General features: G+C 52.6%; 10 protein-coding genes across 10 annotated transcripts; 4 read left to right on the top strand and 6 right to left on the bottom strand.

The window, feature by feature from the left end:
* Positions 1–812: 812 nt before the first annotated feature.
* A1O5_07068 (uncharacterized protein) lies at positions 813–1,082 on the top strand (the record flags this gene model as incomplete). Its single annotated transcript, XM_007747657.1, has 1 exon — positions 813–1,082. The coding sequence occupies one exon, from the start codon at positions 813–815 to the stop codon at positions 1,080–1,082; it is 270 nt and encodes an 89-aa protein (XP_007745847.1).
* A 1,011-nt stretch (positions 1,083–2,093) lies between these two features.
* A1O5_07067 (uncharacterized protein) lies at positions 2,094–2,911 on the top strand (the record flags this gene model as incomplete). The annotated part of the gene is made up of 2 exons (XM_007747656.1): positions 2,094–2,447; positions 2,591–2,911. 2 exons carry the CDS (start codon positions 2,094–2,096, stop codon positions 2,909–2,911), a joined length of 675 nt encoding a protein of 224 aa, XP_007745846.1.
* Positions 2,912–3,319: 408 nt separating this feature from the next.
* A1O5_07066 (uncharacterized protein) lies at positions 3,320–4,358 on the bottom strand (the record flags this gene model as incomplete). Its single annotated transcript, XM_007747655.1, has 2 exons — positions 3,320–3,877; positions 3,999–4,358. 2 exons carry the CDS (start codon positions 4,356–4,358, stop codon positions 3,320–3,322), a joined length of 918 nt encoding a protein of 305 aa, XP_007745845.1.
* A 744-nt stretch (positions 4,359–5,102) lies between these two features.
* A1O5_07065 (uncharacterized protein) lies at positions 5,103–5,911 on the bottom strand (the record flags this gene model as incomplete). Its single annotated transcript, XM_007747654.1, has 2 exons — positions 5,103–5,498; positions 5,576–5,911. The coding sequence occupies 2 exons, from the start codon at positions 5,909–5,911 to the stop codon at positions 5,103–5,105; spliced, it is 732 nt and encodes a 243-aa protein (XP_007745844.1).
* Positions 5,912–6,853: 942 nt separating this feature from the next.
* A1O5_07064 (uncharacterized protein) lies at positions 6,854–7,288 on the bottom strand (the record flags this gene model as incomplete). Its single annotated transcript, XM_007747653.1, has 2 exons — positions 6,854–7,067; positions 7,143–7,288. The coding sequence occupies 2 exons, from the start codon at positions 7,286–7,288 to the stop codon at positions 6,854–6,856; spliced, it is 360 nt and encodes a 119-aa protein (XP_007745843.1).
* Positions 7,289–8,483: 1,195 nt separating this feature from the next.
* On the top strand, positions 8,484–9,427 carry A1O5_07063 (uncharacterized protein; the record flags this gene model as incomplete). The annotated part of the gene is made up of 2 exons (XM_007747652.1): positions 8,484–8,619; positions 8,694–9,427. 2 exons carry the CDS (start codon positions 8,484–8,486, stop codon positions 9,425–9,427), a joined length of 870 nt encoding a protein of 289 aa, XP_007745842.1.
* A 613-nt stretch (positions 9,428–10,040) lies between these two features.
* Positions 10,041–12,155, bottom strand: A1O5_07062 (uncharacterized protein; the record flags this gene model as incomplete). Its single annotated transcript, XM_007747651.1, has 1 exon — positions 10,041–12,155. The coding sequence occupies one exon, from the start codon at positions 12,153–12,155 to the stop codon at positions 10,041–10,043; it is 2,115 nt and encodes a 704-aa protein (XP_007745841.1).
* A 921-nt stretch (positions 12,156–13,076) lies between these two features.
* Positions 13,077–15,782, top strand: A1O5_07061 (ubiquitin thiolesterase; the record flags this gene model as incomplete). The annotated part of the gene is made up of 1 exon (XM_007747650.1): positions 13,077–15,782. The coding sequence occupies one exon, from the start codon at positions 13,077–13,079 to the stop codon at positions 15,780–15,782; it is 2,706 nt and encodes a 901-aa protein (XP_007745840.1).
* Positions 15,783–17,675: 1,893 nt separating this feature from the next.
* Positions 17,676–18,572, bottom strand: A1O5_07060 (uncharacterized protein; the record flags this gene model as incomplete). Its single annotated transcript, XM_007747649.1, has 2 exons — positions 17,676–18,426; positions 18,505–18,572. 2 exons carry the CDS (start codon positions 18,570–18,572, stop codon positions 17,676–17,678), a joined length of 819 nt encoding a protein of 272 aa, XP_007745839.1.
* Positions 18,573–19,459: 887 nt separating this feature from the next.
* A1O5_07059 (uncharacterized protein) lies at positions 19,460–24,005 on the bottom strand (the record flags this gene model as incomplete). Its single annotated transcript, XM_007747648.1, has 2 exons — positions 19,460–23,508; positions 23,561–24,005. 2 exons carry the CDS (start codon positions 24,003–24,005, stop codon positions 19,460–19,462), a joined length of 4,494 nt encoding a protein of 1,497 aa, XP_007745838.1.
* Between the last annotated feature and the right edge of the window lie 682 nt (positions 24,006–24,687).

The raw sequence follows: 24,687 nt of genomic DNA, 5'->3' as shown, positions 1-24,687 counted from the left end.
CCGAACGTGGCGCGTTTTGATTCGCGCTGCACCATGCACGCTGTTGTGTCGAGGGGTGAACATGCATAATCCACGAGGAAAGTCTTTAAAGCAAGGCAACTCCTGCAGCATTAACTCATACTGGGTAGACCTCGCTCCAATAAAGATTACTATGATCTAAACTGCTCGCTTTAATTTGACGGCGGGCAACTGCAACAACAGAAGGCATCGGACGATAAGGTCTTCAACGAACTCATATCAATGATCTCCCCATATCTCCTTCCAGCCGAATATCCTGGGTGAAATAGCTTCGATGACATGGCTGGGTTGAGTTGTCAGGCCTTGGTAGTCAAGACCAAGTAACGGTAGGATTAGCAAGCGCCTGTGGACAGAGCAACGAAAGGTTTCTCCGTATGCAAGGGTGTATTTTGGTTGACGGCTGTGGAAGAAAGTGGTATGGAACAGAGAAGGAGACGAGGTATTATTAGCGTGAAGCTGAAAGGAAGGGGTGAGTGTTAATAAAAGCGGCGCGACTAGGGAAAGTTGCACGTGAGCTAAGAGCCGGCTCGCCGGTTTTACTCATGTTTTGGCGCCAAGACAAGGCTGCAACTCCGATTGACTTCGCTTTCGCGCTTTCAATTATCTCCTCAGGTTGCTGGTCTGAAGGATGACAACTCGGCTTCAATCCACCGATACAGCTTAAATTCCAGCCACTCTGCTTGCCAACTTACCTTAGAAACATCTCCTGTACCTAGGATTTCCAAACCACCAATCCTCTCGTCGACCCTGCAAGCTTCGGTGCTCACCTTCACATTCCTCAAATTCCGTCAACCATGTCCTACTTCCGCATCACCTTGATCAGATCTGCCATCGGCCTCCCGGCAAAATCAGGCAACGTGCTCAAAGCGCTCGGTCTACGCAAACGCATGGCAACCGTATTCCATCCCGTCACCCCCGCAGTCGCTGGCCAAATCATGAAAGTAAAAGAGCTGGTTGCCGTATCGGAAGTGGATGAACCTTTGACAAAACAAGAAATACACCAGGAACGAGTACCGGATCCAGGCTTCTACGTTGAGTCAAAAGCGCAGGATCTTAGCAAATAGGAGGACTGGGGAGTGATTGAGAGACATTTGTACGATGTTCGACAAGAACAAGCTCTACCGCTTTGACACGCGAGGACATCAAACTGCCCTGCCATTTCGCACCATTTTGGATGGTGAGGGAGGTTGCCGCTTTCGTCAACTATAACGGGACAAACCGAGCCACTGCTTTGCTACGAGCCGCTGCAATATATCCAGCTGAACGCGAAACCTGGCGAATATGGCTTTCTCCTGTCGGCGTGGGAAGTCGCTGTCGGCCGGTGTTTCATTGTGGCGGAGGGTAGGCACGGACTATAGGAGGGATATAAGGTGGGAACGAGAACGGACTGGATCTAGTATCCTTGTCGTTGAGAATATGTCGGCACCGCGTCGAACGTTAGGCAATGCGTCGGGCCTAAGGGAAGTGGAGATCTAGCCTAAGAGCTACCAAACGAAGAGTTGAAGCGAAATCGGCGGAGTTAAGTAGCTGTTGGTAGGCTACAGAGACCTTAACAGAGAGTCAACTCAAGAATCATAACGCAAGGGAATTGATAGCAGGTCTATAGCGGATTCATGGAGGCCTTCTCGTGAGCATGGCTACCAATCGCGACAGTGGACGATTTCCTTGGTCGGAATGGTCGACAGATGATTATTAAAGGGCAGTATCAGTATTTCTTCAGATCGTCACCTGCGCACATATATCCATGATGTACGAGGTATTTTCAGTAGAGTGCAGTATTCAACTGCCCAACCTCGCCAAGTACCTACCAAGTAGTACTCTGGAGCTGAGGTGTTCCACCAATCATGAAGCTCCCTGTTTGGAGTCTGCCGAACGGCAAGACGCTGTCGTCATTCGTCATTCGCTGCTCCAGACCTTCACTCCAACTCACTCAATGGCCGACTGCTCCTCAATACACTTGACCTTGCTGAAAACGCCTCTCTCTCCTATTTAAAGACCTCGGCGCGTGGCAGGGCCTTCTTGTCTACGACCTTATACTCCCAGGAACAGTCGCAGACAGTAAACCACTGGCAGCCATGAAAGCAACCGGTCGTATCCTGCGGGCCACGCGACCGAGCATCCTCCTTCGCCGACAACGTCCCTCTCCTGCTCAACGTTTCGCCATTCCTGCTTCGACTCCTCTCTTCTCCATTTTTCGTCAACGAGCTCCTTTCTCCACCGCCCTCACAAGACCCTTGAAGGGCCTGCACCCAGACAGTAGCAACCCGGATCCGCCCAACACCGAGCCTTCGCATAGCAACTCATCGGGCGCTGCCCAAATCTCAGACCCCGAGTACCATGAGATCGCTGACCAATATTTGAATACCTTGGTGTTGGCCATGGAAGATCTCGCTGAGCGAAGTTCGGAGGGCATCGAGGCGGAATTCTCGGTACGTACGCTATTACCACTGAAAACTCCCTTTCACTTGTCCTTCTGACCAATATAACTTGTCTCAACTTGGACTCTATTCATCCGCACCCCCACGTTCGAGACATGACACTAACTACTTACTCTCCCATTCCCAATTTCCAGGCCGGCGTGCTCACAATTAGCCATCCGAAGCACGGTACCTACGTGATCAACAAGCAACCGCCGAATAAACAGATCTGGCTCTCCTCCCCGATCTCCGGTCCCAAGCGCTACGACTGGGTCGTCCCGGGCGACTCGCAGCACGAGAAAGCCGACTCGACTGTCGACCTCGGAGACGACGGACGGAGCGGCGGCAGGTGGATCTACCTCAGGGATAGGAGCAGTCTCAGCGACTTACTCAGGATGGAGTTGGGCGTCGAGCTTACGCACGGAGGCGACGGAGAGGGGGACGCTCCCGAGGGCAGAGTGAATAGTGCACCATAGGGTGGTAGCATGATGGGATGGTGAGAGACAAGTGAGAGGGAGAGGAGAATGGAGGTGGTTTGAATTTCCCAATTCATCCAATCTCGAAGAAAGTGAAGCGAGTTCTTTCGCGCAGCCTTGACGAGAGCTCCTTATGCGTCGAGCACCAGGGAGGAGTCTTCTGCTCCAAGCGGGCTAGCAGGGGGCCAGGATGGATTATGATGACGACAACACGGGACAAATAAATGGCACTTTTAGCTGCTGGTGGTGGTATGATGTGGATGATGTCCTGACTCAAGATAGGACGTCTCCAACACAAATTAAATGCTTCCTTGCCGTTCATTCAGGCATCTTTCCGCCCACGCCATTACATCAACCCGTCTCTGTCTTTTTTCGCTTTCTCCATCCTTCTGTGTTTTCCTCACTCACTCACTTCCTCTTTCTCGCACTCCCACCGCCGCCGGCCTTGGGCTGCGCCGCAGGAGCCGCGGGCGCGACTCTGGGCGCGGCCGGCTGCTGGGCGTTGCCCGCAGCGGGAACACCCCGACCAGCACCCATCCTCCGGCTCATGATCTGGCGCGAGATGAAGCTGATACCCAGCATCATCATCCACGAGGGCATGGTTCCCAGCGCCCACATGAAGTATCCAAACGGCTGCAGCACGCCGGTCTTGGCGAGCAAGCCGTCGATCGGGTGCAGCACGCCCGTGTACTCGGGGTACTCTTGGTATCGCGACTTGGAGGCGCGTGGCAGGCTGGTGATGTCGGCCACGGTGGTGGTGGAAGTGTTGAGCGGGATGATGTGCAGAGGTGTCTTCGCGCCCGCCGAGGCCGCGGACTGCTTGGGCAGTAAGAAGTGGTAGATGACAGGCACGCCAGACGCCCACGCCGTGCATAGCACCTCATCCTTTTCGCAGTCCAGCAGGCCGAGTATAAGTGGAGGGGAGCCTGCGGGCTGGGGCAACGCGGCTAGCAAGGCGACGGATTCCTAGGGAGCGGGCGAGTCAATAGTCAATCGCCGGGATGTCTCCTTCGTTTCCCTTTGCCTTTTCTTTTTTCTTTTCTTTTTCTTGGGGTTTGGTTTTGAATTTTTGAGGCAGTGTACATACATTCCACACGGCATCCACCGGACCACACCTGCCAAAGCAAGTCTTGTTGCCGCCTGTCAAATAGACCATCCATTCCTCCTCAGTGTCGGGCTTGGGAGATAGTTTGCGCTGCCAATTGCGGATGTTGATTTTCTCGACCTTGTTCTCGGCGACCTTGGCTGCGCTCGACGCGAGCGGATTGGGAGGCACAGGGACTGAGACGGAGGGGGCACCACCACCACCGCCACCACCACTACCGCCGATGGCGCCGGGGATGAATGACTTCGCCTTATCGAACCAGCTCGCAGCCTTGTCTTTCAAGGCCACCTGGTCTGCCTGGACCAGCAGCGGGAGCAGTAGGAGAAGAGACGCGAAGTGCATGGTCGCTTTTCGGCGCGGGTACGTGAGGCGATTGACGACGTTGGCGCTGTTGTTGGTGCTTTCAACACCAGTGGACTTTGGAGAAGCAAGCAGAAAACGAACAACGACGAGGAGAAGGGGAGGTGGAAGTGGAAAAAAGGAATGGAATTGCGCAAAATCACAAAAACCCCGACAAGAGACAAAAAAAGGCCCAAATCAAGTCTCGATGATGACGAAAATCAGGGGAGGAAAGTGTGAAGGATGGGAACAATGGCACGAGTACGTAGGTACAGAAAGTAGTAAGTAGGCACCGTAGCTTCAAGTACTCGGTCCGTACCTGTGTAGGTGCTTGGGTAAGGAATTGTGGTAGTGCATTTCGGCACTCGAGCGAGCGAGGGCGGATTGCGACTTTCTAGTCAGTCATTTTTCCTTAGCTGATAGTTGCCCCTCAACAACCGACTCTTAGACAGGAACCTGAGTGGCTGATAAGAGAAGTTTTTTTCTCCCTGCTGCAATTCAGCCGAATTGGGGCCCCCGCCGGGGGCGCCACGAGGCCACGCCGCCATTCTCCACGTGCTGGCTGCTGGTCTACTGTAATTGCAGGCTTGCGAAACCCGAAAAGGGGGGTGGGGAGGTGATCTGGGAGCGGAGGGAAACATACGGAATCGATCACACACCCGGCTTCTTTTATGGGCGTCTGGTACGTGGACTTGTATGTACCTCGTATATGTACCCCCAATATTGCAGACAACGATCTGATCACGATCACGCTGCCTTCTGGCCAGCCATTTGCTTCAAGAACTCGTCCCAGTCTCCCACCTTGACCTCCCACTGCCAGTCCGGTTTGTCCTCCTGGGACAGATCGAACAGGGCCCGCGCAATATTGTTGGCATTGATAACAGGATCCTCGTCTCTGACCAGCCCGCCAATGTTGACGCCGGCAACATGCACCCCCTTGGCTTCCACCATCTGCTTCAGGCTCAGCATCAGGTTGTACTGTGCGGCCTTCTGCATCGAGAGCGAGGCCAAGTCGGCCAGCGGACGGTCCCACAGACCACTGTTGGTGAACAAGAATGACGGATGAGTCCCTGGTCGCTCGGCGGCGGCAGTCAAATGTGGCAACGCCCATGATGCTGCCACGAAAAGACCAATGTTCATGCTCTGTGCCAAATACGTTAGCGAACAGCCTGGAAGCATCGCGAAACCCCCATCCCACATCCGGTCGGGGTTCTTCTCACTTTAAAGTCTTCCAACACCAAATCCGGACTGGTTCCCCCGATCTTGGACGGCGCAACTCTTGCGGCGTTGAAATATACCACTTCCGGGGGCCCTAGATCTGCGTGGACTTGGGCGAGGGCTAATGCCAGGCCGTTATGGTCTCCAACGTCAACGGGATATGCCTTGACCCTGACACGCGGATTCGCTATCTGCACTCTGATGACATCCTGGCCTAGACGCTCGACATTCCGAGAGAGCAACGCGACGTCGAAGCCCATGGAGGCGAACAGTGCTCCAGTCGAAGCTCCTATGCCAGGTCCGCTCCCCAGGATGACAATGAGTTTGTTGTCCGACATGGCTCCTCAATGGTGATGTATGACGCGTTAGACGAATGCAAACCCCGAATTTGAAGGGCCACAGAGGTGCTTTTATACGGGAACTCCAAGGTAAATGTTTGTTCAAAGTTGAGGTTTAAGTTTATCCTATACCCCTAACCGAAGTGGTGTGATTTTCCCATGACCGAGATGAAAGTTGTACCTAGACTTGGGTTTCGCCTCGGGGAGGGGCATGAAGGAAGAGCCCCTTTTTAAGTGACTTCTCACCTTCCATGACTGCAGGTCAGCTCTGGCCGGGCTGGGCTACGTTGCACACTGAGTGCAAAAGGGCGAAGGCGAATGCAGAAAAGGGTGCGTTGCCACTGTGCGTTGCGCACAAAATATGGAGAGCTGACAAGCTTAGAGTCACCTGATATGGCCTAGGCTACGACGGTACTGTGCTCGTATCTTCCGTCAGGCGGGCCATTGCAACCGTTATTCAACCCAGCTTCCTGGTGCGCTCCTTTGGAAACCTAAAGCGGGCAACACCAAGTAAAGTTTGGGCCTAAACCTTGCCCTGAGCGGTAAATTTCAACACTACGAGTACATGGGGCTCTGGAAAACGGAAAATGCTCTGGCAAGGCTGAAAGATGCTAATGCGGCTAAACTCCTGTGTGCCTAGCTAGGAGATTATGATGGATCGTCAAGCTCCTGTACATAAGCTACACACCTGGGGCCACCAGGGCTGGAACTGTGTGTGATATGTCCAATGCACACTTTGCTGCCGGTTTTAGTCAGGTCTCACGGCTGACAGAGGGATATCTTATGAAAGGCCTCGAGCTTGATGATCCGTTGACTGAGGCACTTCCGCGGACTACGAAATTAGACGTGAGAGAGCAGCAGAATTTTTGTTATTGTCATTCTTAATGAGGCCACCAGGGCCAGGCGATGAAGGTGGTAATCCTCACTCCCAACTAGTTCACTTCAATTGTCGCTCCAAACTTGTCCCCAGATCTTGCCCCCTTCGTTGAGGATCTTGCTGAGAGCTTTCTTGAGAGCTTCTTTCAGCAATTCGTCCGACAAAACCGTGAAGGGTGGGTATATATGTATTACCTTGTATGGGCAGTCTGCACTGCCGGTTGCACGGTAGACACAATCATACGTCAACCTCCACATTGACACCGTCAGACCATTGAGCCTATTTCTCCGCGGCAGCCCGAGGCGTTAGACATCACGTATATGTCTCCATTGTATATATAGCACATGGACATACCAATGGTGCATGACTTCCCTGTCAACCGCCAATGCGCTGTTCTGGTGGGCAAGCCTGTTATTCTCTTCTTCAAGTCTCACGTTGTCGGATGTCATCGCTTCGTTCTTGCGCTCAAGTGCGTTGTTCTTGTCTCGGAGTTGAGCCATGTTGATTGTCATTGTTTCATTCTGTTGTTCTAGCTCGGTATTCGTTTTCATGAGCTGGACCTTGTCGACTGTTAAGGTGCCGTTCTCTTGCTGCAAGTCAGCGTGCGCCTCTCTCAACCTAATAAGCTCTCGCTTAAATCCCAACATGAGAAACTCTAGACGAACACAGTCGTTCTTGTGATCTTCAAGATTCTGACGAACACGGGCCTTTATACTCAATGAGATCACATTCTGAGAGCTTGACAGTCAGTTCGATAGTGTGGGACCGGGAGCTGGCTTGGGAACAAAGTTGTGTTTGTAGTCCACATTGCAGCACAATTGACTGGTCTATGTGCCGCAATGTGCGTGGTCAGAAAAGGAACAGCCGGGCCATCAGAGTCTTTAAATACACACTCTGCACGTCCGTATCCCTTCATGACGGAACTAGCTTGGCCATCGAAGACAAGGGCCTGAATGTTCGGACGGGCCTTCGTTCCAACCATTTCTTGCAGGAAGCCGCTCTAGACATGGGCACAAGTGAGATGTGTGTGAAATGAGGCGTAAAAGTGTATTGGACTATTCTAGATCTATGTGGTCGGGGAGGCTGCTTTTATAGCCATAATTACTAGCGTCTTGGCGTATTTCACATGTGCAAAAGATGTGGTCTGCGCAGACTCGTAGTGCCATTGAGGCCACAGGAGAGGCAGAGGGAGGGAGAAGGAAGGAGGGAGGTAAGAAGAAGAAAGAGACTGTGCCTGCTCAGAAATCTCCCACGGTTTACCTCGTACTTCTGGGCCTTGTAGCCTGGCTCCGTCCTGGTGGCTTTGTGGCGTTGCGCCCCTCATTCCACTGTTACAGCGGCTACTGGGTACATTGGCGAGGGCCTCGTACCCCACGTTTTCAGCCACCAACTGCACCGCACAGAATTGAAGTCTGAATTTCGTGGGGTCTCCGCAGAAACGAACCAACAGACCACCCAGGCACTTCTCCAGCAGGCCACCTGACACTTGACTCCTCACACCGGTCGACCTCCTTCACCCTTTCCGCACTCAATCCATCACTGTAGCACAGCCGTCAACCGCCACCCCTCGATCAAGCCCATTGAATTCTTCCGTCACTCTAGACAAACAACTTAGCGTCCTTCATTTGCTTTAGGCACTCCTCTCTCTCTCTACTTCCTCCTCCTTTCTACATACACCCATCCAGCGCCGGCAAGATGAGTGCGATTCAAGACAGCGAGACCAACGAGCCTATCCAGGTCCTCATCACCATGCACGACAACATGGACCTTCTTGACTTTGCCGGCCCGCTCGAAGTTCTCACTCACGCTCAATACAACGCCAACGACCCAGGTAAAATGCTTTTCCCTTTCCCCCAAGCCCCGCATCACACGACACCGAGCAGGCTGACACGCGAGCACTCCCAGAAAGCAAAGCCTTCGACGTCACCTTCGCCGCGGCCCAGGAAAAAGTCCTGACCGCCCAGGGCGTCACATTGACCGCGCATATCTCCTTCAAAGAAGCGCACAAACGCCTCAAGGAGTTTGACGTCCTCGTCGTCCCCGGCGGCAAGGACAACTGCATGCAGGTGCTCAAGACCCAAGCCGAGCCTACACAGATCATCAAGGCCTTCGCCGACGCCCAGACCGCCGACCCGGGGAGAGAGCGCACCGTGCTGGCCGTGGACACGGCGGCGCTGTTCCTGGCGAGCCAGGGCCTGCTGCAGGGCCTGGCGGCGACCACACACCCGGACTTCTACATCAAGCTTGAGAAGGAGTGCCAGGACGCCGCGGCGCGCGAAATGGGCGAACGCACCGACGTCATGGAGGAGCGCTACGTGGTCAACAACGCGCGCTTCGACCTGGGCGAGAACCTCGACGAAAACCCCTACGTGTTCAAGAAGAACCGCAAGGGCAGCACCGCGCGCAAGGGCTCCCTGGCCAGGCGCGAGAGTAACCTGAAGCACGAGAACCTGGTGCGCAGGCAGAGCATGAAGCTGGGCGGCATGCGCGTCATCACCAGCGGCGGCACCATTAGCGGCATTGACGCGAGCCTGTACCTCGTCAGTGCCCTCGTGAGCCACGAGACCGCGCAGGAGGTCGCCCGGGTCATGGGCTACGAGTGGGTCAAGGGCGTTGTCGTGGACGCCATTGATGTCTAGATTCCATAGAACTGTTTCCCACAAGGAATACCAACCCCCCCCCCAAATCAGGCCGACAGGATGGCGACGACGCACGAATCTCGCGAGACACGGGAAACCTTGCCGGGAGCCATACTAGCCTATGGGGCCAAAGAGAGCAAGAACGAGACGTTGATGATGATAGAAGGGATAAAATGTAACTGACGTTTAGGATGGAACCTATGTTTTTCGACAAAATGGAATTGCTGTATGGCACAAGCAAACTGGACTTCCCCCCCCTCCCCACTGATTGAATAGATGACTTGAAAAGAGACCCTTTGATGAATCAATTACGGATGCTTCTCTACTAGTCCATGTTCAACTACTTTGTCTACCTCACCAAATGTGATGGGAGAAGCGGAACAGTTGTTTCTTGATCGCGAATCCATTGAGTCCTGGGTGTTAGACTCAAAAGTCCAAATGGCCTACTATGGCTAAAGTCAAGGTTGGTCGCCGCTATCTACAATCACATCGGGTGCCTGGCGTCCCCGTCTCTTGCATTTCATTCAATTCATCAACACATCTCAAAGTCTGAACACATTGAACGGTTTATCCCAGATCCCAAGGAGACTTTGGGGGGTTTCCCAAGATGCTGCTAAGCACCACGTCGATTGCCCGTCGACATCAGCGTAATCTTCTTCTTCTTTCCCTTCTTTGTTGAAGGGCCTCCGCCACTTGGGCGCGAGCTCCCATTATTCAAGGTAGCCTCAACCATAGCCACCGCGTCACTCTCATCCAGCAAGTCTTGCTCCCAACCCTGCAGCCAGCCGTCGTCAACTTGTGCGGTCACCGGTTCAGGCGCCGCGATCAACGGTGGGGAGATTGGTGCCACTGCCGCCGTCCCCCAGACTGTTCGAGGTGCGTCAGGACTAGTGCCTGGTGTGGCCAGCGTCGCAAATGCAGACTGAGCCCTGGCGTTACCCCACGGCGGTGTCGTTGCTAGACCAGGCTCGCCTGGCGAAGAGCTAGCATGAGTCGCCGAGTCCACTAATGGTTGAAAATCCGATTCAGTGAAACTCTTTGGCACAGAACTCGGCCTCCGAGGCCGGCGGGTAGCCGCCCATCTTTTGTCGTCCTCTTCCTTTTCGGCCCGGATTCTATCTCTCTCTTCTCTCGCTTCCTTTTCCAGGTTTCTCTTTCGTCGTTTAGTAATGTCATCCTGAAATTGCTCTAGAATGGCCGGGCTAATGACGTCTGTCCAGTCACATTCTAAGAATGTCACTTCACAGCCATATGGCAAATGAGCCATGTACTTGGCCCGTTTGCGCAGATCATCATCTAAGATATGCCCTGTAGATATGTGTTCTACCCGTGGGAGGATGGTCGAAGGAAATGCAGAAAAGTCCCCGAAAGCAGCCTTGAGGATCCGAATATCTAATGGTGAGAGGAAGAAATTTGGTAATGCATGATAGAAATAAAACGGGTGAGACGATGGCCGATGAGGTCCGTGAGCATGCCGCGAGGGGGGTGCTGCAGGTTTCGCCGTAGCGGTGCCTTGACCGAGTGTCATCAGCTTAACAGCCGAAGTCAAGTTGGAAGACCCCTCCTGGTCGACTGAATCCCAAGACTCTGGGATCTCTTGTTGCTTTGTAGATGAGTTTGGCGCTGCCATCGGAGGATTGCCCAGGCCGGACAACTTCTGTTTGGCATCTTCGATAGCCAGCACGGCTTTCCGGGTCCAAGTGTTATCGTCGCCAAACATCAGTTCGTCCTCCTTTTCCTGAGTATCGAGGTCCGCAATCTCCTGGTCGTACTGAGCGATCATGTATTCTTCGCCCCCTTTCATGAACCGAGCATACTCCATCATCCCAGCCACATGAAACCAGGGGATGTCATCAGAGCGACTGCTGCTCTCAGCGGTGTCTCTGGGCAAGGCCAATGTTGTACCAGGCTCACGCTTGAGCAGCCTAAGCAGGATGTCACCACCTTCTCTTAGCATACTGACATCGTTACCCTGGATCCATCTGACCGGTCTGGTATCAGATATATAAATGCTATCCTCGCAAATTGGGCACTTTTTCCACCTTGGTCGCTTCTCGGGAATCGGGTTGGATTCATCTGTTGAATGCATGTAGCGGATGAGGCAGGGCAGACAGAAGATGTGGCCGCACTTGGCCATGCGTGGAGCGACTGGAGTGGACAGGCAGATTGGACAGCTAGCCTCTTGAGTCTCGGCTGAAGCCAGCACTTGTAAAACTGCATCCCAACTGACGTAGACATCTGCATCGACCGTCTGCACATGGTATTCTCGGTCCGGGCGGACGACGAAACGGTAGTTCGCATGAACATAGCGAGCTTTGTCGATAGCATGATATCCGGAGCCGAGGCCCCAAGTAGGATTGCGTCTCTGGTGTCGATGATTGAAGTGATGTTGATAGTGGTGCTGGGGGCGGGGAGGTAAGGAAAAGTTCATAAGGTGGGTGATGGAGGTTTGACCCTTGCGTGAGTTGATGGACCTCATGGCTTGGGTCTCGTGTAGGACATCCTCATCGACGAGACGAGGCTTCTTCTGTTGCTTGTGCTGCTTCTTCAAGGGCTGGTTCCCGCGCGCCTGCGGAACCTGACGCGTTGCAACGGCTGCTCCAGAACCCCCTGAGCTGATAGAGCGCTTAGAAAAGGAATTGTCGGGAGGAGCGAGCGAAAAATTGGACGAATTCGAAGACGGAGGGAGTTTACTTGCGGGCGGAATGGAGGTGGCGCTGGATGACATTGCTGCTACTGGGTTGTCTCCTCGAGTCGGCAGTGAAGCAGACCAGAGTCCTCGACGAGAAAGGAAGATGGACAACTGCAAGATGACCGAAATAAGCCGACTGAGCAATGAATGTAATTGTAAGGGACTACAATCACCCCCAGTGAAGGGGTGGAGGTAGTTGAATGAGGTTGAAACAATCGACGACAGCGCAGGGTGGAAGATTACAGGTATGGCGACTGCAAGTCATGGCGGGGGACTTCATCACGAGCATGACTCTAACTGGCACCACTTACCACTCACCATCTTGCCATCTAACTGCCTATGCCTAGTGGCCAGGAGGCTTACCTAATTTCCAGCACCTAATAGAGAATTGGAGAAGCACCAGAAGGGGCTGGGGGCCACCAGTCTTTTGGGGGGGAGTGGGCGACAAGGGCGAATAGCTGGACATGCAGTGGTTCGTGGTTAGCGCCCACCTGGCACCTGGGTCCAGCCGACTGCGAAATCCGCCGAAGTTGACTTGACTGCAAATGACTGCGCATCAGAGAAAGATCCAACTTGCACCTCTTCTCACAGTTTGCTTGATCATCTCTTCAGCAATCCCCATCCTCCTCTCTCTACTCTTGCTCACCTCTTGCTGAAGACCCTGCGGCAGGCGTCTCACTTTGTTTGTGTCTCTGAGAACAGCTGCCTCAATCAACTTCGACCGACCGCGCTTTCCCTCTCCTTCCTTCATCTTCCCCTGGGCGCAGTCGCCCTCGACACATCGCACTACCTTTCACCTGCAACTGCCTGTCGTCTCCCTGTCCGCCTTTGATCATGGAGCAGCAGAGATCGTTGGCTTAGAAGACCAAAGATCGCGGAGACAAGAGACGCGATTCGTCCCATCATTCGACATCATGTCCTGGCGCAGAAAGTCCTGAACGCGACTTTATCGGAACAATGCAACCAAACCACCCTCCCTACGGGCAACATCCCATGCCCATGCAGCCTCCTCAGAGGCGCGATGGCTCGTACGCGGGCATGGTGCCTCCCATGAGGGCTCATTCGCAATATCAATTTTATCCACATCAGATGGCTCCTATGATGCCCCAATACCCTCAGCACTATCCGCCGAACTGGTATGGCTATCAACCACAACAACACATGCATCCTATGCATGGCAGACAGCCATATTATCCTCATCTCCCTATGCCACCGCCTCAATATCCTCCTACTGCTCCGCCGCCCCATCACGGACCTCTGGTTGTATCCTCCCAACCTCACGTGCAGCCCAGGCCTCGACACGCGCAAGGCCCAGCATCGCTGCCGCCGCAACCGACCTCTGCCGCTCCCTCCATTGCCTCAAATCCCGTTCAAACACCGCCTTCTCCTCCGCTAAGCACCTCAAGCACTGTGAATACAAGAAAGGATAACATCTCCCCCGCCATTTCACCTGCCCCCCAACGAGTACAAAGCCCGGCCCTTGATGCTCCTAGGGAACCTTTTTACCCTCCAGTTCCCTGGCTGTCTGTTGAGGGCGAGCCTTTCCCACCACGTGCTCCTCGACAGAGACGGCGAATTCCTCGTTCACTCCTGGCCGCGGAACCAGTGGTCTACCCCTTGGTCGAACCAGTGCCTCAGGAGCCAGCTGCTTCAGCAACCAACGAAGAAGCAGCGTCACAAGAGCAGTTGGAGGCTGTGTCACAAGAGAAGGATGTTATCGCAGACGCCTCGACAGAACAGCCCATCACACAGGAATCAACACCTCTGCCATCGGATGCGCCGTCTGATGTTGCATCTACCCAACCAACAACCCCATCCTCTGCCGTCCCTGCTCCACTATCAAAACCTCAGCAAACTCCGACTCAGCCAAAGGCTCGACCTGTTGGCCCCGTCTTGCCAGCTGTACCTGTCCTGCCGTCTAGCCCTTCTGCAGCACGCTCGACCCACCGTGATTCAGTCGTCTCGACACAATCAAAGCTATCCGAGTCGGCACAGCCATCTGTAGAAATAACGGAGCCCCGGCCCACCTCCTCTGACGCGTCAGAGGCGAAGCTAACCTCTGAAACTGCCGCGCCTAGTGTTTCGGCTCCGCCTCCGCCAAAATCTTGGGCCAATCTTTTCAAGTCGAATGATTTACGGACTGGTCCGTCTGCGGCCTTGCCTTCCAAGGCGGCCTCGACTATCTCTGGAACCGCAAAGAGTGAAACCCTATCCGATGTGCTGAACGACATGAATTCGATCGTGGAAGCACCGACTCAGATCTCTTTCTTAAAACCGCGCGGTCTTGTCAATACCGGCAACATGTGTTATATGAATTCTGTGTTGCAAGTCCTTGTTTTCTGCCTGCCATTCTACGATTTCATAGCGAAACTGGCTGACAGAGCTCCACATTCATTCAAGAGCGACACTCCCCTGATCGATGCAATGATAATGTTTGTACGAGAGTACCCCAACATCTGCTCTGCGAACTCTGTGGAACAGCTCCGTCTGCGCTTGAAGCCAGATGATTATGAAAACTACGGCGACTCTTTCATTCCTGAGTATGTTTATGCTGCCATAAAAGATTTGCCTCGGTTTCGGGAAATGAGGAGGGGCCATCAGCAGGACGCTCAAGAGTTTCTAGGCTTCCTGCTGGAAGAACTGCATGAAGAATGTGCTCGTGCCATGAGATCTACCACAGCTTCAAGCTCCGGTCGGACTACGCCTGTGGGCAGTGTTTCCAATGCCTCCGAACACGCTGATGCTGAAAATGGTTGGATGGAAGTGGGTCATAAACAGAAGCCCGCTGTCACTCGATCTTCAGGGGTGATTGCTGCGGAATCTCCTGTGACCAGTATCTTTGGCGGAAAGCTTCGGTCCGAGTTGAAGGTTTCCGGCAACAAGTTGTCTGTCACTTTAGAGCCATACTCACCGCTGCAGCTTGATATTGGCTCTCCTCAAGTAAACAACATCATTGATGCTTTGAAAGGGCTTACCAGACCGGAGAGTATGCAAGGTGATTTTTATACCCCAAGAGGAGTCAAGGCCACGGCGACAAAACAAGTCTTTATTGAGACTCTACCTCCTGTCCTGATCCTACACCTCAAACGCTTCCATTATGATAACACCACCAAACGTGCGGAGAAGATCTGGAAAAGAGTCGGCTATCCTCTGGAACTCGAGATCCCGAAGGACGTATTCCCTCTGCAGGTTCGGAACAAGTACACAGCGCACGGCGGGTTACCCAAATACCGCCTCACGGGGGTCATCTATCATCATGGCAAGAACGCCAACGGTGGCCACTATACGGTTGATATCCGCCGCCAAGATGGTCGTGAATGGATCCGTATGGATGACACATTACTGCGTCGCATCAGGGCTGAAGAAGTTGCCGAGGGTGGCAGCGAAGAAGATCCTAAGGTCCTTGCAGCAGCCCTGGAGCGCCACACACCCAGCGGCAACCGATTCGAGCAATTCGATCAAGGAACTGATGAAGATGATACTTCGGACAACACTTGGAGCCAAGTCAATGGGCATTCAAGATCCAAATCGACCATGAGCGCCGTCTTAAACGGATCTTCCACACCAAAAGACTCATCCGGGAAGCAGACGCCAAATCCCAAGTACGTCGTCAAGGACAATAAAGTTGCCTATCTATTGTTCTACCAGCGGATCTCCAATTGAGGCTCGGAATCTCTCCTGCATGAAGTGCACAATGTCCTATGGGCCATGTTCCTTTGGCCAATCTGACCTGGTCACCCACCACGATTTTATCATATCTTCTAGACCACGACGAGCCGTCTCGTCACATTTCGCGATCGTTCTTGAAATTATTGCAGCGCCTTCTTTGTAGATAAAAGCGAGCATTCGCCGAGAGGAGGGGGGAAGATACAAAAGTCAAAGAGGCAAAAAGTTCACAAGCCACTAATGTCAAAAGCGATATGCCATGCATAGCAGCGGAGGGAACCAACGAGAGTAGAAGTGGCCCTAGTTAATGGAATCGAATGCAGACTATCATTCATATCACATCTTCGCCTTTCTACACGACGAGACCTCAAACATCCTTTGGAGCAACGGATTGATCTACAGCGATATACGTACCCGCCTCAGTTATGATTGGAATGTGCCTGTACCAGTCATGCCATCAGGACAGACGAGTTGAGGAACATTTTTTTGGAAGGGATGGAAAGGCGACTTCTGGAGAACCTGGGAGGTAGAGAGAGTTTCCGGTGTGAACTGCGCAGAGATGGAAGAGTGGCAAGACAAAGACTGAAAGCAGTGAGTCAAGAAGCGGATCTTCGACTTCACCATTGTATCCATGTTGTTCTTGCCGGTTAGTTACTACCTCAACCCAGGCAGTGCTTGGGTGTGTTTGGACGCGGGGACGAAGAGTCGAGGGCTGCATCACCTTGGACGGCATGATGGTTGGTCGATGCTTCCGTGGCCTCGAAGCAATAATGTCTCTAGGCTATTTCGACCGGTTGCGGTCGAAGTATAGTGCCATGTTACCTAACTGTAGGGGAGAGCGAATACAGTTTATCTTTGATCCTTTGTCATTCTTATCTCATTCCGCGTTGCTGCCGGTTTGTTGAACAGAAGACAGCTGAGCTACCCAGGAGATCATGCATGTACGAATGAGCGAGTAGTAGCCTAGAATTTATTTTCTTTTTGTTTTCACTTTCTTTCAAGTAATGCCTTTTCCGATTGCAAATGCATAGTACGCGAGAAAATAGATAGAATACACGGCCCAGGCGGAGATTAGGAGTATTGTCTCGGGGCATTTTTTTGTCGATGAGAAGCGCCATGCGTCCGTGATTAATGTCTTGTATGACGCGGACAGGGAACCTTCAACATCACCGACACTGTTATCTTCGCCGTCGTCATTATCATTATCAGTAGTAGTAGTAGTAGCAGCAGCAGCCGCCGCCGCCTTGCTACTTTTGGTTTTTGTTGAAGAAGACGGTTCGCCATTTTCGCTCCTTTTGCTTCGTGCTGGAGAAGTCCGTTCCATCCCTTGGGGTTCGGATGCTTCTGGGGTTTTGTCTTCCTTCTTCGTCGAGGAGAAGGAGGATGGGGCAGAGGATGGGGGGGAGGGCGAGGGCGAGAAGACTGGGTGTTGCTCGTGGTGCTCGTGCTCGTGCTCGTGCCCGTGCTCGTTACGTTTACCGCTACTCTTCTTTTGACGCTGTTTGTTTTCTTCTCCTTGTTCTCCTCGTTCTTCCCCAGCTTTTCGCCCTGCTATTATTAATCCTTCCCCAACCGCTCCTCCCGGTTCTTCGGGTCGTTTGGCTGGTGGGCTTGTTGGCGGCTCTGGTGGTCGAGGTGGCGGTGGCGGCGGACTTTGTGATGGATTTCTTTTTGTTTTGCGTGGTTTCATCGCTCAGCTTATGCTCTCTCTCATCTCTCGCTTTGATTTTTGATTTTGATTGATTTTTTTTTTTTGGCTTTCCGGTAGATCTTACGGACGAGAAGAACAGGATAGGCGTGGATTTTTCCCACAAGCAGCAGGAATAAATCCCATTCGTGTCCCATTCTTCTGCCCCCGATTGAACTGCGGTACACGAACGGGCGCGAAACTTACTCTTCAGCGTCGCTCTTGACGTTCGGTGCATCACTCGGTCCACTATTCAAACTCTCGACTCCCATGTTTGTGTCGATGGTGTCGTCTGTTTCCCGCGAGTTGCCGACCCGCTCGACCGCGCTGAATGCACCGCCGTTGAGAAGTCGGCCCCTGATCCGACTGCCGTCACGGACATCCGGAATGCTGCGTTCTTCAATGTGCCATTGCTGAATCGCGCGGATAATGTCGACGGCCAGTTGTCCGTTGCGCTTGAGAGCCGTCGCCCAGTGTGCGGGGATCTTGTCGCCGATGGTTAATTGGCGCGCGACCGACGACACCATCATTTCGCGCATCTCGTTGTCTTCTTCCGTTTCGGCATAGATGTACTGAACCCTGCGGAGGCCGGGATATGTGGAAGTGCTGTGGTAGTATTCCCTGACTGCTTCGACGGCGTCAATGCTGAGCTGCTTGATTTGCAGTTTCTCCGAAAGCAGATACAAGTCAAGCAAAGGGCCGATGTCCTTCTCTGTCTTTGGTGTGTGGAGGGATTTGGAGTACAACCAGCCCACTAGAAGCTCAAACGGATAGTCGTCCTCCTCGGGGAGGTTATAGGTCTTCTTTTCCCGGGGTGTCTTCTCTTCATTCTTGGCATCTCCGTAAAAGATGGACGAGAAGAACGGAGAGTGGTAGCACAGGAGTCTCTCGTGTAAAGACCAGCGTGTGGAGTCTTGGCCAACACAGATATCTACCAGGGACGAAGTAAGAAGCCTAACGGAGTGTGAGTGACCATGTCGAAGACTCTGAGGCTGCGCGACTGTGGTCTGCTGCCTGCTTGCAACTACTCACTCGTGAAGAGGCTTCTCTTGATGGCCGTTGTTCTCAAGCTTTCCGTTCTCCATAAGTTCAGCCGGCATTCCAATTAGTCAAGGGAATACAGTAAGACAGTGTCAGGAAAGCGGGTGGGCAAGGTGACGAAGCCGCGCATGCGACCACGACAAGGGAAGGAAGAGGAACAGATGCAACAGAACGAAGGAGGCTCGGCGTTTACTCAACAGCTCGAAGGAGAGGAATGATGGAGAGAAATGAGACGGCTGGAAGGAAAAGATGGCTGGCTGTTTTTTCAATCCTCAACCTCCCTCCCGTGTGCCCTCCAGTCGATCAGTCGCAACCTCGCCCAAAGCGAAAGAGAGCACGACGTCAGAAGGCAAGCCACAAATTCCAAAGAACGGGAGCCCATTGGCGCTGAGATGTTAGCCGTGAGTGGACGGAAGAGCAGCAACACGGGCTGTGTCGAGCAGAGGACCCAACTCGCCGAACAAGGGAGTGAGATGCGGAGTTTGCATTTCGCCATCGCCATGTGGATGATGAAGAGAGACTCTGGCGAGAGCAAGAAAAAACCGGTTTGTGGCGGTGGAGATTCAGATCACGTGGCTCGGTGTGGGGGTTAACCGCTTTTGGCATCACGAACTCAATCGTCATCAGTGACGCAAGGACGGGACTCAGGAGCAATGAATCGATGGGCTTCACAAAGCATTGAAAAAAGAGCAAGAGGAGGCATCAACTTGGCGACAGAGATAAGAGAGTGTAGTGTACTTTGTAATTTCTGGCCTCTTTTTTCTATCCTCAAAACCAACGTTCTAAGATGGATGTGTGTGCGTATATATATATATATATATATATACATACATATATACACTACCACGGCCCTGTACACGACTATTGTAGCAAATACCTCTGCAAGGAGCTATCCGTCCTTGCCTAACGCACTCATTGGTGGCCCCATTTGTATCCACATGTTGCTCTATCGTCTATTGAAATTCAAATACCTCGACCCTAAGAACAGCAAGATCAAGTTGCTCGCAATGAAAGCTGCAAAAATCCCTAGATCTCGCCAGCGATGGCCGAAACTCAGCTGCAAGGGCTGGTAAAATTGGTCACCAACTTTGTAAGCGCAGTACTGACACACATCGCTGACGTTGCTGACAATGTAGCCTGGCCCGCCACGTTCGAAGAAGTTGCGCATGTACTCTCCACAATCCTCCCCCGGTGGTGAAGGGAACGGGTTGAGTTCCGACGAGGTACAAACCACGGGTAAGCCGTGCAATTCCGTGGTGACCATCCCTGATACCAAGCGAGTGAACGGGTCAAGCTGGTACAGCCACGCCCGCCAAAACCCGGGGATCTGTGGCTTTGGAATGGTAACACCGCAGAACAATGCGAAGGTGATGACAATAAACGGGTTGATCAGACTGGAGATGAAACTCGACGGCGTTAGTGCGGCAATCATCTGGCCCATTGTCACCGAGAACAACTCGGTAATTAGCACCATGAAGAACTGATATCCCGCCCTCGAACTGGCATTGTTGAACCCGGGCAAGTAGTATATCGGGACGAAAAACCCAACCGTGCACAGAAGGCTGTATGGCATCTCGGCGCAGACCATGGCAAACGCAAACGGGAATTGGCTGTATGCTTTCGCCGCGGACTCCCGGTAGAATATCAGCCGGGAAAGGTCGTACATGGGTTCCACCTGCGCCAAAATCAGGGCAGGGATGACGGTGATCTGAAAGATGACGAAAACTCGGTACTGTAAGCTTGAACGACTGTCGTCGAGCTGCAGGAATGCCAATCCCGAAAGCAACGCGATGGCCACATGGTTGAATAGCCTTGTAAAACCATAGTTGGGTGAACGCCAGAACGCCAAGTGCGTTCGCTTGGACACGACTTTGATTTGATGCCACAGTGGAGAGGCGTATTCTCTTTCATCCAGCTTCGGTTCGCCAGCAACCTGGCGTTGACGTTGGCCTTTCATGCCTATGATTTCGGTCTTGACGGTCGCGAGCTCGTCGCTTTCGCGCCATATGTCGCCCCAGTCCCTGTCACCAATGCGAGGTGCAATGCCTGCCCCGATGGCATCGAGCATCCATTCTGCCGGGTTAGCATCGGGAGGACAATCAGCGCCGTATTTGTGGAAGTACCCCAAAAGGACATGGGCGTCTTTGCCAATGTCCCCGAAGTAGACGGTCTCTCCACCTTTTTGTAGCAAGAGAAGCCGGTCGAAATTCTCGAATAGGGCGCTGTTGGGTTGATGAATGGTGCAGAGAATCGCTTGTCCAGCCGCGGACAGTTTGCGGAGGAAGCGAACAATGTTGAATGCGGATTGTGAATCAAGACCTGAGGTGGGTTCGTCAAGGAAAAGTAACAGTTGAGGCTTTGCGGCAAGTTCCACGCCGATAGTCACTCTTTTGCGCTCTTCAACTGAAAGTCCACTTTCAGGGCTGCCAATGATGGCATCTGCAAGATTTTCGAGTTCGAGTAAGCAGAGAACTTCTTCAACGTAGGCGTACTTTTGCTCTCTAGGCACTTCGTACGGTTGGCGAAGATCGGCGCTGAACCGGAGTGCTTCTCGGACTGTCTGAGTCGATTCGTGGACGTCAAGTTGTTCTGCATATGAGGTACCTCTCTGGAACCCAATGCCAGGCTTTTGACCATCAACCAAGATATCTCCGCCAATAACACCGATATTCTTCCGAGACGCGAGGACATCAAGTAACGTCGTCTTCCCGGCCCCGCTGGCGCCCATCAAAGCGGTCAGTTGTCCTGGACGGACGTATCCAAAGACATCTTTCAGTAGCCGCAGCTGCCCCGAGGGAGTGGGCACATCGTAAGTAAGATTCTCCCAGGTCAAGATAGCTTTGGAAGTGATGTTGAGCTCTGAGCTGTCTCCGGCGTCTTGTTTCGTTTGTCTTCTTCGTTTGCGTTCCTGGAGTTTCTCATTCAATGCTTTTCTTTCTTTGTTTTCCTTGGTGAAGTAAGTGACCGTGCGACCGCCCGCTCCATATTTGATGGTTTCTCCTAGCAGGACGTTGGTGAACAGGAAGAATGCGATCAATACAACGATGATGCCAAAATTTCGCCAGAGGTCCGCTGGGTCGTAGGAAAAGCCCTTCTTAACATATGCAGTCCCCAATACTTCGACCGATCCTGCTTGAGAGCCCGGCAGAGTGCAGACTTGGTGATCAATGTTGTTGTACCCAGGACCAGATGGTATCAGCGACTCGTCGGTACAGCGCATCGTCAGTCTCATGAACTCATTCATCATCATCGCTGCGAAACCTAGACCAAGTGCATTGATGTAAAATATCCACCGTAGCCACACTTGCTGGCTCTGATACTGAATGATATACCCAGAAGTGATCACGTACAAGGTAATAATGACAGCAGCGAACTTGATAGCGTAGTCGAAGTCCGGGCATAGGCAACCAATTGTTCGGAAAAACAATGTCATCGAAAGGTAGCCCGTGATGATGATGAGCACGAACGTAAAGAACGCCCCGGGACTCCGGACCAACCCTGTCATGAAGTACACAATGACACTAAAGACAAAAATCTGGACGGACGCAAATGCCAGGTCGACCAGGATCTGTGCAAGCCATAGAGCGCTAGGTCGGTGGAAAGTATACGCTCGATGCTTGTTCACAATAGGTCGCCCGATCATAGTGGATGCAAGTTCTGAAAATGCCTGGAATGCGTTGAAGAGCAAGGCGATGAAGAGAACGCCGCCGCGAGTGAACGCTCCCGCAGAAGTTTTGGGTTGGTTCAACCAGACGGTACCGACTACAATCGCAATGGTAATGGACGTGATCCAAGAGACTGCTAGAGAGAATTTATCTTGCCATTTGATCAGAAACTGTCGTTGCACCAAGGCCCAGATCTGCAGGTGGAATGGAACCGAGTAGACCGAGTTTTTGGGTGTGTGCTTCCGTTTGGCTTCTCGATGTGCCGCCACGAAATCATCATAAATCTGTTTTTCTTGCTTGATGGATTCTCGATAGTCCCCCATCTCTTTCTCGAGCTTTTCAGCATAGGTGGACTTGTTGAAGGCTTCCACGAAGGAGTCAGGCGTCGAAGGCGCGTTCTCGGGAGATCTGCCCGGTTTATATTCCCGTTCGAACTCGTCGGTACAGCCTGTGAGATAGTCAGGCGTTGTTTGACGTGGTTTCTCCAAAAAACCCAATCCTTCAAAATATCCTCTTGCTTCCTTTGCAGGACCGAAGAAGACTTGTCTGCCTTCATCGATCACCATAACTTTGTCAAATTGGCTGTAGATGTTCTCGGACGCTTGATATAACGAGACGAAAGTGGTGGTTTTGTAGATGTTGGTCATGATTCGAAGTGATTTTGCATAGTCAAGAGCTGTGGAGGCATCGAGACCACGCGTGCTATTATCCCAACAGCAGACTGTGGCTCGAGTCACCATCATCTCGGCAATAGAGACTCTCTTTCTTTCTCCACCAGAGACGCCGCGCATAAAAGGATTACCCACAATGGTATTGATAGTGTGCTCGATGTTGAACATTTTGAGGAGGAGTCGGATAACCCTATTCTTGAACTCGGCTTTGCTGAGGCCCAGCGGACGTTTTCCAGGCGTTTTGGTGTCGAGTGCGAACCCGAGGGTTTGGCCAACAGTTAGTGTGGGATGGTGGACATCGTCCTCTTGGTTGTAGACTGCCTCGCCCCGGTAGAGCTTCTCAAACGTCGCTGCGTCAAAGGGGCCGTAGAGAACCTCTCCGTCTATGCCTGTATATCCATACCGTTGATTGGCAAGCACTTTGAGAAACGTCGTACAACCACTTCCAGGTCGACCCAGGACAAGCACCATCTCACCCGGTTTCGCAACACCACGGAAGCCTTGCAAGATGCTGAATTCTCTGCCCTTTTTGCCTATCCCGAGAATGCTCATAATAGTTCCTGGCACGTTGAAGAAGTCGATGAAGGCATCGGGGAAGACTTTCACAAAGTTCTTGATGCCACCGATGCCGCGGACAGTGAGATTGTCCCAAATCACGCCTGTTGAGCCGGGTTTAGTAAAGATGGAAGCATGCCTCCGCGCCAAACTCACCGATATACTTCGGTTTGATGCCTGCAGCAGTATCTGCCTCCCTCGCGCCGCGTAGAGTGGTTTCCAAGTCGAAGGTATCTTCGGAATTCTCATCGGATGAACTGATTGCCTTCTCCACATCCTTCGCCCTGACATTCGAGGCTTTCGAGTGTGTCCGCGAAATTCGACGGCTGATTGCACTTAGTTCTCTGCTCAATTCTGCAAAATCTTTCTCCGCCTGTTCGACATTGACACCCGAGCTCGTGCGTTGAAGCCCATAAGAGTCGGCTGATATCCGAGGTCTTTCATAGTGCTTTTCACCGGCAAACGCTTCTCTGCCTCGTATCGTGTCGGACTCCTTTTCATCATATTGATGAGCTTTTGCTTGGGAGTTCTGGTTCGCGCCGGCACCATGTTGTTGTGCTGGGTGGTTGAGGCCCAATTCTTTGGAAAGCCCGTCGACCATGATTCTGCGAGCTTGGGACCTTGACAGGTTCCTAAATCCTCGGGTAAATTCAAAAGTTTTTTTTGGGGGGTTCGGCTACGTTCGCCCCTTCCCCCACATTAACCGGGGGCTGGTTGGACCAAGCTTGCCACGCACAGCTCTATACAAGATCGAAGAAAAGGGCTACCGCGTCCAAGGAGACGACCGGCGAAACAGGTCGCGAAGATGATAGCCTGAAAAAAAGATCAACAGAAAAGGGAAATAAATTTGGTCCTAGAAAAAAAGGCGGACATCTGGCCACTGACCGCCAGCCTCCACTTGGGCAAAGGGACGGTTTCGCATGTTAGTGCATAAATCGGCTGAGCGGCTTCCGGATAATGCGCCAGTCAATCATGACTCCAGCCTCCGGTGTTTTTGGAACCCATTCGGGTATCTTGCAGAGTCCATAAGTGAGTGGGGTGTCCTGAATTGCCTGAAACAGCTGGCATCTTCCAAAAGTCCCCTGTATCTCGATGGACGTTGGCAGGGAGTCATGTCAATTCAGAGTCGTTGAACAATGGATGGACATTGAATCATAAGGCACACTGCGGTCAAAGTCCGGAGTCTATTAAGTCTCTGCGGGGTTTGGTATGCTGGGTGCAAGATGCTGACTCTTTGATTGACCAGCAGAGGGTCGCGAAAATCCGTCGCGGATCCAGATAAT

This window comes from Cladophialophora psammophila (assembly GCF_000585535.1).
Source record: "Cladophialophora psammophila CBS 110553 chromosome Unknown aczJe-supercont1.10, whole genome shotgun sequence".
NCBI classification, from domain to species: Eukaryota; Fungi; Ascomycota; class Eurotiomycetes; order Chaetothyriales; family Herpotrichiellaceae; genus Cladophialophora; species Cladophialophora psammophila.
This window is presented reverse-complemented; position numbering and strand designations above follow the sequence as displayed.